Genomic DNA, 14,034 nt, shown 5'->3' on the forward strand with positions numbered 1-14,034 from the left:
CGTTGCACTCTGTTCTCACATGCCAATATGCCATATCCATCGTTAATGCCTAGAGTTGGAGCATCAGTCCACGTAACTAATGTTACCGTCTTGAGTTAGAGACGATGCCCGTGATAGGTCTTCTAGGAAAATAGTTTGTTTTAGGTGATTGATCTACCGTGTAAACGTGAAGTCAATATCCGGTTTGAACACGGATCATCAAATCAAAAACAACCATTTTTGCTTGAAAAGTCGTCAACACCTTCTATTGCCGAAGCATCTAAGTAGAAACCAAAATTTCAGACATTTTTGTCCATTTTTCTATTAAGACACAGACACCTAGACAAAGAATATTAGCTATTCATCCGGTCAGTCTTCCCTTCTTTTCTCTTTGTTTGATCGGATCCATTCTCTTAACTCAGATTAGCAAATCGGGACCAAAACAGAAACAGACGTTCTGAGAATTTAACGTCCCAAAATTGAGCAATAGAGGAAGAACTTAACTACGGTTCAAACCTCTGTTTCATCATTGCAATATATTGTTCCGGTGCCGTCGAATATAACTAAATTGAATCATATGCGGAGAGAGAACTCATCAGATTCAGTTTTAAAGGTGTGAGTGATTACAACTAATCCAACATGAAGGCTTTCGACAGCACTGACATGCATTTCTTGAATGGATATATTCAGACATCACGTTGAAGCAGCAATGTTCACTGTATTGGGAGAAAATTGCCAGACTTCAACGAATCTATGTTTGAGGTCATTCAGCAGGTTCCAAATTGCCAGTAAGAAGAGCATCTGCTGTGGTGTCTGGATCTTGAGGAAAGAAAACTCTGCAGGAATTGCACAGGCAAATTTCATGAAAATTTAGAAGATGAAACTGTTCTGGACAAGATACAACACAGTTCAGTATCAAGAATAGGTAGCTACAGGGTGTGAGCTTCCACAATGCAACTCCAAGTCCTATAGTCAGAACTAGTGGACGTCCACTTTTAAAAAGATTTTGAATGGAGGCAGTATGGAATGAATTTCGTTCTCAGAAGAGGGGGAAAAAGAGAGTTGACGATCAACCAAACTAGAAAGCAGGGACTTTCATTGAAGCATATTGAATAAGCCAGAACGAAATATACTTCATTCAAAATGACAAACCGAGATACCTGCAGGTGTTACGATACAATGTCTTGCTCAGCTGATCTATGTCCTCAATACCTTTGCAGCCAGCAACCACCTCCAGAACTTGACTGAGAATTAGTAAGACAAGAGACAGATTATTAAAAATTGTGAAGATATAAAAGAGAGTAAAGCAAATGAAGAAAATATCCTTAGCTTCAACTAAGAAAATATCAATGAAGTTATAGTTCTGGACCAAAGAAAAAGAAACTAAAAGCAGTAGTCATAGCACATGATACACAACGTATCTCAAAACAGAATTTAGTCGGGGGTACAATCAAAGGGGACCTTTTTATTTTGTTCTGCATTTCTACTTATTGCTACTCAGTTGCAAGAACACTCCTACTAAAATGAGCAGTTCTATGATTTCTAACTAAAAGGCAACATGCACCAGCCTCCAATTGGAAAAGGAGAGGTGGGTGGGGTCAGGGTGGGGCACAACAATAATTGACCAGATAAAACTCTCCATAGCTCGAGTAGAACAAGCATAACAAGAGAAGAAAAAGTGAAGCTACATCTGTCAACAAGGTATGACTACCCATTAGAAAAAAGGCAAGAACCAATATATCAAGTCTACAAACAGCAGACACGGTAAAAAAACCATTAGAAACTCTGTGACCTTATTCAAAGAATAATATTGTTATGTCAATAAAGTGCCACAAAATGAATGGTTTTAGTGATCACATGTCGAATAAAAATTAATATGTCAAGGGAAATATTTGTCCAAAGGTGCACACAAATATTACTAGGAGTTCACAAATTTTCAGCAGCTGACCTTGTGAGTCTTTCTTGCATAGACAATAATCATACAGGAATTGATTGGGTCAGCTTCAATTGTGTCTTTCTTCCTTTTATAGACAAGAATCTTTCAGGAAGCACATAATTCAATGCACACAAAAGCTTTCAAGCTCCACTAATCATTTTGTCAAGCCTAGCTATGAAGAAATTGTTCAAAGATGTACAGACCAAAAAATACATGGCACTGGCAGTGTTGTGCTCTGCCAGTGGTCGGTCTTCGAGCATTTATCTCACAACCAACCATAAGAAAATAATAGGGATTTCATTTTGTCACTCTTTTTCTCCCTCTCTAAATTACAAATGACCAATATAAGTTTAACATAGCATATAGCAACACAGTAAACCAAAAAACACTCACCGAACTAAGCAAGGTTCATTCCGCCCTTTAACAGTGCTCTCCGGATCATACTTCTCTTTCTTTTTTGAAGGCCACAGAGTCTTAACGTAGCTGATGCCAGCATGAGTGCTCTTTATTTCACAATATGGAGAATCTGTCTCAATCATCATTCTTTCAATGGGAATCCCTCGAACAACATCAAGATTCTCAGCAGTCTTCAGAGAGCAACCATTGACACCTAGTTAGGCATTGGAAACCAAAATTGAGAAGAGAAAATACAATACTGCTAAATCACATCTCCCAGGAGAAATGCTGTCATATTAAAGTTAATGGACAGTTTTAGCACATAGAACACAATAAAGACACTTGGTGGAGGTAAACCCAATAAGTGGAGTAGTTGCTTTATTAATATGCACTATTTAAGTACCCACAAAAACCTGTCACAGAAATGGTTATAGATATTTGACCATGTGCCATGACTTCATCTAGCATCTACCTGCATACTCGTTTTCCTGAGTCCTGAAAATCATACTTTCCCTTAAATTTGATTGGGTAAAGACTTGCTCCATTTACAAAGGGGGCCAACATGGAGATTGTACATAACATCCTTTTTAACCATCAAAAACCTTAAAGAGAGAAATGGAAAAAAGAGTGCTATGAAAGACCAACAACTTTTTCTTTTGCCAATGCCATTCAACCTTCAACAAAAACTTAGTATTCCTATCACACTTCATTTGGTAACCAACAAAAAATTGGACTTGTAGAATTTAGTCTTTTCAACTTTTACATTGCTACCGAGTAAGCACATCAGAAACCAGAAATAAGCATATCCCTCGCACTGCAATCCTAGTCCTAGAAGCAAGAGATCTAATCTATTACCTACATCTCCACTTGGACCTTTCTCTCATCAACATCAACCCCACCCACCCAGGATACATGACAAGGCACCAGTATCACCAAACTGTGTCCAATCAAAAAGCACAGTGTAGTGTAGAATGTTCACGACAGAAAGCCATCAGAAGCATTAAGCGCCACCAAGCAGCATATATGGACAAGATGATTACAGTGAAAGGTTGTCCACTTTATTGGTCCACGAAATTTGATGTTCATCTCCCTTGCTTTTAACGTACCATTCCATAGATATTTGTCCATCGTACGTTTCCGTCTCGTACTTCTTGAATAAGGAGACAGAGTGGTAACTTATCATTTTCAGAGGCTACTTTGTGCCAGAGTGCCAAAGTGCCATCTGTTTAGATGATTGCAACTTAAGTAAATCTTCACGATTGTTGCAGGAGCATAAATCTATATTAGCAATTTAAGTCTATCTTTCCTATATTTAGTATTTCTTATGTTATTAGGTATATAAGTCGTCATGTGATAGGCATGTGATTTTTAATGAGTCTTATGACTGAGATTAGGAGTTACTTATGCCCAATAAAAAGTCAAGATGATGTTAAATCTGCAACCCTAATATATGTAGGTCTTTAAGTCCCCCTGTCATTAGTTTTCTTCTTCTTAATATTATTAGTTTCTCTAAACCCTAGAATTTTTCTGTTCTCACTTCAAATATTCTCATTTGTAGCCCCCATTTATTTTTTTCGTTTTGCTGTTACATCTCCAATTACGTCATAACATGAAAAGCATGGTTGGTGAAGTGTTGACCAAAATAATAAGATATATCCATCTCAAACAAAATAATTAGCTAAATATTCATAGAGATGTGCACAGGAAGTTGTGTTCATGGAGAAAGATAGTCTAGGATGGGGTAAAAACTATATTCACCTAAATAGATATTACTGAAGGAAAGAAGTTTATCACGATCTTCGGCGCTCCCTGTAAATGAATGTGCCACCCCAGCTGTAAAACTGCTTTGAAGACGGAAACATCATATATTAAAAATTATTCTTCTGAACAGACGACTAAAAGAAAAGATACCAGGCCTATCACCACTAAATAACCTTAAACAGATATTTACAGGAATGACATAAGTTCGCTTAGCATGGAGAAAAGAGAAGTGATGATAAACAACCTTATGTATATACAACAGTTTTTCTCCTGTAAATTTCAAAAGAAAAAATAAAAATTGACAAGCTGATAAAGAATGTCCATTGATTGCGGTATTGTATTTCGAAAGTAGGAGCTCAAAATCTAGATCACAGCATCAGGCTATGTCCCTTTCATGCCTATCAAATGCAAAGCCAAAAAGTACGCCACCCTTAACCATGAAATGAAAGTTAAACTTTTCCTGTTTTTAGATGCAGCCTCTTCTTTATATCAGCATGCTCTTGCCATAACTGATGCAGTCTCAAAAATTTCAGATGAGAGAAAAGAAAGAGAAGAATTATGTGGCAGCATGTGAAATCAAGACCAAGTGAATTTTTATTTGTATTTTTATGGGGTGAGAGGGTTTATAGAAAGATGGTAAAAAGCAGAAGCTCCAATCTCCTTGTCAGATGAATCTGATCCTTAAATTGAAGAAAACATTTAGTTTTCTGAAGCTGCAGTTGCATCTTAGGAATCACGCTATTATTATCCAGATCTAAAACTTCCAAATATTGATTCCACAATTTCCTTAAATAAAAAAAATGACTTCAACAAAGAACCCACACCTTAAGGAAAATATGAGTGGACTAAATGCCCACGATTCATTTTTCTATCTTTACCTTGTTCTAATTACCCAAGTCTAGGTAAGGAGGAGAAATGTATCAATTTTCAGAGTAACACTAAGAATTGTTGATTACATACTCTTATTAAATATGTCATTTCATCATAAGATAGATATGGTCAATCAAAGTCCACGATCATTGAGTAACGGACACTAGCTATTTCTCTGGTTCATAAGTTGTTATTGTCTACTTCATATTTGGACATAAAAACAGAAAGAAGAGAATTGCATATCCCATCATTGGAACATAAAGGGATTGAGAAGGGAAAGAATAAAGGGTATCCAACAGAAGACAAAATACACTGCCAATGGCACATGCAGCCATCCCCAAACAGGTCCATTTCACTGAGCATCTAGGATCACACCTGTCCTTGTTTCTCTCCACAATTTCACAGAAGTCATCAGCAGCTGCACGCATATGGAGAAACATAGGAAGCTTAGTAGCACATGCCAATTCAAACTGCTTCTCAAAGTACCTATTTTTGAGAAAGACGTTTAAGAAGAATCAGTTTATCAATTAAAGGGATCACTTGCAATAAAGAGATGGGAAAAACTTATAAAACAAAACAAAGTTTTCACCTCACTGACTACATACTTCTTTTGAATCTCAGAAGGGCAAAAGTGAAGCCTGTCATAGTCCAATCCGCATTCACCGATTGCTACAACCTATACACCAGCATGCAGATTAGCTAGTAGAAAATGAAACAATAAGTGTTCTTCATAAACAAGATAATGACATTGAAAAGCAATGAATATATCCAGGACACTAGAATGTCATTATACCACCAAATAGTTTAAAGTATTTTGAGAATCGTATTTGTAGAAAGTGGAGGACTACATAACATGGCAACTGACTATAATCCGATCAAAGTTGGCAGGTCTATATATAACCAAAGTTCTCCATTCAATGAGCAAAACAAAAGTATCAATGTTTATGCAGAAAATTCTTGCATTTTTGCTTATTTGAAAAGCCTTCATACAAGGTATCCCCAGTGTTATGAAATGTGCTAAGGCATTATTGGTTCGCTTTACGGACATATCACAAAAAAATTGGGCTCACTTTTCCTTTCTGTATGCCTTCTCTAACCAACGATAGAAGAGACTGATAATGCTTGTCTGGATCTCCACTCTCTTCAAATTCCTGAAGAGAAATCAACATGCCTAAAATCAGAACTTTTCAACAAGATATTTTGGAAATAAGAACCAATAAAAATTTAAAGGATGGTATTATACCCCGCATCTAGTTGGATGTACTCCTACAGTGCAAAAAAGCCTCCCTGACATTATTAATATATCAAATGAGTAAGCCCAACATCCATCAAAGCATAGAAACAAGGTGAAAAAGGTGGAGATACTTTCTGTACAAAGTTGGAAGTTTCTAAGTCCTTGGGTATAAATAACGAGCTTTCATATCTTAAATACAAAAGGAAATTTTGTCTTTCCAATAAAGTTCACAGACCATCTGTTTCTGCAATTGCAAGAGCTTCCTTTGATTCTTTAAGTGACCCACCAGTCACCTGCAACAATAATAAGTTTCAGCTATTTTGTAACTTCTTAATTATCTAATAGAAAAGAAGATGAACTTTTTATAGAGGGAGCAATCTTGCCAGTGATTTAATACGTTTTATGTACTGTATATAACAGCATAACCAGTCCAAGTCCTGTTCATGGAACCGTGTGGGTTAAGTAGGAAACCGCTGACCTTGAACCTAAACTATTTCCAATGAACAATCCTCTCCGGGACCCCAATACTGACCTAAAAAGGACAATGAGAACAGTCCTTCCCATTCAGAAAACACAACCCTACAATCTCTTAACTAGCATGAGCACCTGAAGTCACCAAATTCATCCACGACAAACCAACCAATGAAAGCATCTAAATCATTTTTATAAAGAGGCAGTCATTTATCTGAAGAAAGAAAATTACGCTGGGCACTAAACAATTTATTTTTCATGCAATTTAGGAAGACAGTGTTGTCACAAGTTTACAATGCTAAAGATTTTGTTGAAAGTAGCCTTGCAAGGAAGAAGCAACAATGACCTTAACTAGGTCTTTGTTTTGCCATTAACCACATAGGAAATCACCTGCCAAACTCCTTGCTCAACTATTCAATGGGATACTTTCCCAGCAAAATGTCAAAAAGAGAGAGCTATCCAAACTCCAGATGGTACAGCCTTCCCAACTCCAATGCCGATTAGATCTTCGAGGTCCAAGAGGACATCAATTTGACTAATCTGGCTCAATAATAACCTCCACCATTGCCAAGAACTTTCCATCTAACCCAACCAACCCTAATGGACAGTACCCACACAGAATTGAACTCCGATTGCCAACACATTCAAATTCATCTCAGGAAAGGCGAGCGATATACTCACGACGATCCGATCAACACCGGCGCTCCAGGCTCTGTTCAGCACCGTGGCAATATCAGGCCCATGGCATTGCTTCCCGTTGTAGATTCCCTTGAACATGCCATCTGCATCGAATTTTTTTTCTTCTCTCACTCAGATCACGAAACAGGAACAAATTATAACCAATTTCACAAATGGGGTACGAAAGAATCGACTGCCGGCAATTTCGGACGCGGCCCAACAAGTGTTCGACGAAATGCCTGACCTGTGAAGTTGACGGCGATATCTGTTTTTGAAGGCCAGAGAGAGCGAGAAGAGAGTGAGGATGTCTCCATTTGACATGGTGGAATGCAAGAGAATGAATTGAAATCGACATTTCAGGAAGGAAAGAAAAGAAAAGAAAAAGACCAGTTGACTTGCCTATCATCCGCAGCGTCGCCATGGCCGTAGCTGAGAAGAAGCGAAACAGTGCGCTCGACCGCTGATATAAGCAGCGAAGTCGTTGATGTTTCGTCGGTCGTTTTTTCTCTAATAAGGATTTTGTTCATTATTTGCATATTTTCAATTGAGCCGTTAATTATATCATAATTATATCGCAGTTGCATATATGCCTATGAATTTCGAGAAGCGGCAACGTCTAAATTTAATATTTTATATTCGATCAGAATTCAACTCAATCTTTGAAATTTAATTTTGTTCGATTCAATCCTTTCACTCTTCTAATTGAGTCGATTACATTCTTTTCATCAATTTGGCTTGGTAGATATATGACATGGCAATTCAACATAGTTGCAAGCCCACCTTTATTGACACCTGACGCAGATATAACCGGACCGTTAATGAAATTTTAATTGAAAAATGAAATGAAAAGTCATAACGTGCAAGGGGAGGTGGGGCATTGCTAGTCGTCCTTCGCTGCGATATTGCTCTTCTTCGCCGAGTGTGGAGGATTCCCCTCGCTGGTGGCTGCATAAGGATTGACCATCCACATTAATAAAGTTGGAACCAATTGTCGAATTGCGTTGCCACGTTAGATGCCAAGGGGATACATTGACGATGAACGAATTGGACAATGTTAAGGTTTAAAGACAAGACTAAACATTAGCCACTAATTCCGGCATTGTCCCTTATGGAAAAATTATAGTGCATGTTGCATACAGTAAACATTTTCCAATCTTTCATTTAACTAACACAGCCTGATATCGCACATATTGTGTAACCCATCAAGCAAATTTTATTTGAATGTACCTTAAAGAATCAATTAATAATAAAATTTGTTGGGATTGACAATACAATTTAGAAAGGGGATGAATAGATTAAATGAAAATATGGAGAAACTTTCATGGAGTATAACAAAGTAATCAGCATGCCGACGAGATGAGATATATATCAACAAGTGTGATAATGTGAGTAGATAGAGCAAATGATAAATAATAAAGATTGATCATACTGCCATTTTATAGTGGTTCGATTTTATTTCCAAGCCTATGCCAACTCTTCAAAAATAGCCTTAATATTGTTTTGATCCACTACTAATCAACACTACAAGTTACAATTGATAAGAGTTATTCATTTTATATGATAAATCACACTATTAGGTCACAAGGATTGCCCTTATACTTGTAGGCTTGACAATTAGCCATTACAATTTTAAACCTTTACAAAGAGATATTTCTAGTGTAAAGCACAATTGCAGTATGTCTCTTGTCCAATTTCTTCCAAGCTCGTTGATCCTCTCTTATAGAGGTCTTCAATTCGTTTGTTGAAGACCTTAAAGAAGACGTAGCTAGCCATTTAAGAGTAGGAAAAGACCCTTGCCAGAATCGGGATTACTCATACAATCGTTTACCTTGACATCAGTAAGTTTCTTAAAATGAAGTCTGCTACAGTTGTCCCCCCCCTCACTGATGCAGAAAACTGTCAGCTGCTTTTTTGATTTCTTTTTGATTTCAGTTTTTTCCAACATTTTAGCCATATTCAGAGGTAAAACCCAGTTTGACAATGGCAGAAATAGAAAAAAAGTATTTATTTCCATACCATCAACGGCCATAAACGAAACAGTAAATTTGGATAATTTTTTTATTTCTTTTATTTTTTCTATTTTTTTCCTTTTTTTCTTTTTTCTTTTTCATTTTTTTCTTCACCATCATCAATGATAACTCCACCATCAACATGTGCAAATTGGAGGCGAGTTAGTTGATGATCTTTAGTGATGATACTAGTGGAATGACACATTACAAGAGAATCAATGGTCCTTTCACCTTTATCAATGTCCAAAGACCTTTGAGAACACTTAGCTTGATTCTGGTACTTTCAAGTCACCATCAAACACTACTCATGTAGATGCTTGCTCTCCTAATTGTGACAGACTAATTTCTCGTCTTTGTTGATACAAAGGGACATTGTTATCTACAAGACTAACACACCATCTATACTTATCATCATATATTTTAGTACCAAAGACAATTTTGGAATCATCAAAATTCCATTGGGATGTTTTCCCAACAAAATCGACATGTTATGTGTCACTTATATAAATGTTGCAAAAAAAATAGTTTTCCCCTCAAATTTAAAGCTAGTTTTGGGTGATCATTATCTAATGCCCAATTCTTTCTTATATTTATTAGGGGTGAGCAGTTCCAGTTCCAGGTTCCATACAGATTCTACATGGAATCTAGAACCTTCATGTTATAATAGGTTTCTCATTTTTTGGAATTTGAAACCTACCTTACATATTTTAAACCCGAAACTTACCATATCATAGGTTTTAGGGTCGGTTCCAAATTTTTTAGATTTTATCTATATTATCAATTAAATAATTGTAGTGAATTAAAACTCTTAATAATCACTACTTGTTATTATAATTCACTGACCATAAAGACATACAGAAAATATGAACATTAATAAAGTAAAAGTCTACGTCATAAAATAGAAGCTCAAACTAGTGCATTTAGATTATACATTTAAATCAAGAAAAACATTAAAATTTATTTCAAGTTCCAGATTCTAGATTACAAATTCCGATTCTAGGTTCCTCGAACTAAAAACCTAAAATCTATCAATCAAAATAGATTTCTCGTTTTTTGGAACCTCGTCCCTAATCTGATCCCATTGGTTCGGTTCTCAGATACCAAGTTCAACCGTATAACCATGCTCACTCTTAATATCTACAGCCTCTCTTTCCTTAGGCTAGCAAATTGTGCATCTTGTGACAATTTTGTAGAAGACATAGGTGAGGTCCTCATGATTTAGGAACAAACCACTTATGGAACCCAGATGTTCAAATCAATGAAATTCGCTGATCTAGCGAAAATACATAAAGAATAAGTATGCTCAAAACCAAAAGGTCCACTCTATATTCACACGCGTCTCCACGCTAGGAACAGTCCAACCAAGACTCCGAAAAAAGACTGCCAAACGCCGTCAGTCCTCGCGCCGTGCGGCGGCGCTGCTAGTTTTTCCAAGGCTGCACGACAAAGAGCACGACCAGCAAGATGATCAGCAGCACGAGGGTGATCCCGAAGCAAGTCCACTTGCGGGAGTTCTTCTGGTACCACCGCGCCTCCTGGAGGTGGCCGGTCCCCTGCTGCACGAGCGAGTTGGCCCTCGCCACCTGGCTCTCGATGTCGTCCAGCTGCTCGCCCTGGGACTGGACCAGGACGGCCATGTCCAGGAAGACCTGGTGCAGCTCCTTGAGGTTCCTCTCCATGTCCTTCACCGCGTCGTGCCTCTCCTGGATCTCTTGGATGGTGTCCAGGACCCTGCCCCGGCCTTGTTCCTGGATCGCTTTCTGTAAGAATGTCTCGCTCTCGCCTGCGACATTTTCCGATTTTCCCAGGATCAGAGGAGGGAAGATATCGTGAAGTTATTGGACGGGGACGAGGAATAACACTAGGATTCATTTTCACTTTGTCCAGAGCTTTTACTTCGGGATGGATTGAAGATGTTTGTGTTTGTCAATTGTCAACATCTCAGAAATCAGTCATACAGAGACAAATGGAAGAGAGGCATGAAATGCGACTCCAAGTACTAGGGAACACGGAAAGAGGAGAAAGAAGTGCTTGTGTTTACACGTGGCTCATGTGTCATGGAAATTAATTTGGTCAGAAATGTCATGCTCAATTGAAAATCATGGGAAAAAGTCATATTCCCATCGAGCACATTTTTCACCTTGAATGGGTCAAAGCCAAAAATCTGATGAGTAGAAGGAAAGAAATCAGAAAATCACTTGCCTATTGTATTGTATGAGTTGATGTTTCGCATTTTTATCAATTCAATTCTACACCTTTCAATTTTATCAATTGAGTTCTAAATTTTTTTAACAATTTACCAATTGAGTTCATCCAACTAATTATAGTAAAAAAATCATTGCTATGGATGTTGACCGTCCTACGTGGTGCATTTAGCATAAACATGAACAATTTTTTAATTTTTTTTTTAAATTTGCTTTTTTTATTTATGTTTTTCTCTTCTTCTTCTTTTTTTTTAAATCCAAGTAAGGTGAGGGTGGCTAACCAACCCTTGCTGATCACAAGCAAGGGCCGGTTGACCTTCTCCCATTTTGTCCTCACTAGATCTAAGCAAGGGCCACAAAGCCCTCGCTTGCCCAGACCTCATGAGGGGCACGAAGCCTTGGCTCATTGTGGGCGACAATCGTCGGTAGCCTTTGTCAGACTTGCTAGGGAAAAAAGGAAAAGAAAGAAAAAAAAAGAATCAAGAAAAGAAAAGAATATAAAATAAATAACAAATTTTAAAAAAATTTAAAAATTGATCCCCGGTCATCTTACGTGACACTATCGACGTCCACATTAGTGATTTCCGATTGAAATTGGCGGGATAAGACTTACTTAATAAATTGTTAAAATGTGTAGAATTCAATTGATAAAAATAGGTTTAGGATTTTTTGGATAATTGTCTAGAACCTAATGCATGTGTGATTACCAACCCTCACTTGATCTCGATCCTACCAAACATAACAACACGCCGCACCGAAACAAAATGTCTTCTCATGAGTAGCTGTAGTTTAGGCATATAGATTATAGATGTCCCTGAGCCTAGCAGCTCGACTAAACAACAAACATCATCAAAATTAGATCCTATTTCTCGCACGACACGTGTCCTCCATCCAACACTTCTTATGTAATTTAGAACTCTCCAACAACCCTTAACCCCTACGGTCACCATGACAAAAAGTCAAACAATAAATTCTCCGAGTCGATTCTACGCCGCTACAATGTCAGCTTTCATCTAACTGGTCGCTTTTGTTCCACAGATGAATTCCTAGACCGTGACAACGATGTACCATGTCCTCAAATAACTAATTTGAAGAAGTTGCATAGTAAATTAGGATTACGGAAAGATGGAAGGAATTGACTCGGCCGGAGAATCGAGATGCAGATGATTCCAAGCATTCGAGCGGTTTTAATATTAGAACAAACCTGAGACGATAAGCATGCATGGAATGATTCTTTAGTATAATATCAAGAACTCACCGGTAGAAATCAGGAGATCCACCGTCCTCTCGTTCGGGTCCTCTCCGGTGACCGTGAAGTACCTCCGCTTCACCGTCTCCTTGTACTCCGACGATATCTTCTCCCTCAGCCTGTTGAAAGCCTCCATGTTGTCCTTCAGCTTCTTCCTCATCCCGTGCACCACCGATGTCCTCGTGCGGTCCGACGACGACCCTGGCCCGCACCCGGGGAGGTTCCGGTTCGTGGTGTTGGCCCGGTCGAGGGCCTCGAGCCTCACCTTCACTACCTTGGCCTTCTTCAGGGCCGTGGCCACATCGGAGTCCATGCGGGCCCTCAGGTCCTTCACAGCCCTCGCGTTGTGCAGCGTCTTGCTCTGCTCGTGGGAGGACTGGAGCCGCCGTTGGAGGGTCTCCAGCTCCTTGAGCTCGTCCTTGATCGACTCGGCATCCTCGAAGAACTTGTCGAGGTTGGCACCTGCGCCACCGCCGCCGGCGGTCAGCTCGATGTCATGAAAGTCGCCGTTGTCGCGGGAGGGAGAGAAGGAGCGGGACAAGAGGTCGTTCATGTTGTTGAGGACGGATTTGGATGCAAAACTGACGTTGCAAGGATTCTTGAATCCTGATGAGAAGATGATGATGATGATCAAGGGGAAGGATTATCCCTCCCTTTTAATTGTGGCGGGGAAGAGAGAGGAAAGCTAAATCAGGAATGAACGTGTTGAAATTTCTCAGATGGCTGCTTGAGAGAGAGAGAGAGAGAGAGAGAGGGGTCAAACGAGCTTGCCTCGTCAATTTCTCTTCGGCAGGCAGGCTAAGGGAGGAAGACTTTAGTCATCTTTGGACCGAGTCCATTTTCACGGATGAATAATGAAATTTAAGGACTTGGAGACTTTCGTCACAGGAAAGCGGACGAAAAAAGTTCATTTAAAACGAGATTTCGGAGACTCACGACCGTATAAGCCTTGAACAAGTAGTTTTCTTATTTATTTTATTAATATGTAAATTATCACGACAGGAGCCCGAAGGATTATTGACAAAATAGCAAATGCTTCTAGAATCCTTCTCCGTGTTATTCACTCACATTACAACCCGTACAATGATTCAAAAGAAAACGTGTACAATACAAGACTTTGTCTATTTAGCAAAAAATGAATAATTAAAAAAATATTTTACCAAAAATAATCGTTTGTGTCGCCTATAAACTAAATAAATGAAAAATACTTTTATCATTCACAAAAATAATTAATTATAAAAAGTTGT

General features: G+C 38.5%; 2 protein-coding genes across 2 annotated transcripts; both read right to left on the bottom strand.

The window, feature by feature from the left end:
* Positions 1–483: 483 nt before the first annotated feature.
* Positions 484–7,815, bottom strand: LOC104446887 (putative deoxyribonuclease TATDN1). Its single transcript, XM_010060686.3, has 12 exons — positions 7,725–7,815; positions 7,570–7,590; positions 7,329–7,429; positions 6,412–6,469; positions 6,186–6,229; positions 6,013–6,093; positions 5,548–5,618; positions 5,318–5,428; positions 4,070–4,152; positions 2,309–2,525; positions 1,140–1,223; positions 484–815 (listed from the first exon to the last, which is right to left on the bottom strand). Exons 1-12 carry the CDS (start codon positions 7,744–7,746, stop codon positions 743–745), a joined length of 966 nt encoding a protein of 321 aa, XP_010058988.1. The 5' UTR covers positions 7,747–7,815; the 3' UTR covers positions 484–742.
* Positions 7,816–10,581: 2,766 nt separating this feature from the next.
* Positions 10,582–13,616, bottom strand: LOC104446898 (syntaxin-121). Its single transcript, XM_010060693.3, has 2 exons — positions 12,797–13,616; positions 10,582–11,117 (listed from the first exon to the last, which is right to left on the bottom strand). The coding sequence occupies exons 1-2, from the start codon at positions 13,338–13,340 to the stop codon at positions 10,756–10,758; spliced, it is 906 nt and encodes a 301-aa protein (XP_010058995.2). The 5' UTR covers positions 13,341–13,616; the 3' UTR covers positions 10,582–10,755.
* Positions 13,617–14,034: the final 418 nt, after the last annotated feature.

Source organism: Eucalyptus grandis, chromosome 1 (genome assembly GCF_016545825.1).
Source record: "Eucalyptus grandis isolate ANBG69807.140 chromosome 1, ASM1654582v1, whole genome shotgun sequence".
Lineage (NCBI taxonomy): Eukaryota > Viridiplantae > Streptophyta > Magnoliopsida > Myrtales > Myrtaceae > Eucalyptus > Eucalyptus grandis.

Coding starts and splice junctions, on each gene's coding strand:
- LOC104446887 (XM_010060686.3), bottom strand. CDS start 7,746: ATGGCGACGCTGCGGATGATAG. Junction 6,230..6,411: donor TGCAATTGCAGAAACAGATG/GTCTGTGAACTT, acceptor TAATAATGTCAG/GGAGGCTTTTTTGCACTGTA. Junction 5,619..6,012: donor AAGGCATACAGAAAGGAAAA/GTGAGCCCAATT, acceptor GCTGGTGTATAG/GTTGTAGCAATCGGTGAATG.
- LOC104446898 (XM_010060693.3), bottom strand. CDS start 13,340: ATGAACGACCTCTTGTCCCGCTCCTTCTCTCCCTCCCGCGACAACGGC. Junction 11,118..12,796: donor GGATCTCCTGATTTCTACCG/GTGAGTTCTTGA, acceptor AAAATGTCGCAG/GCGAGAGCGAGACATTCTTA.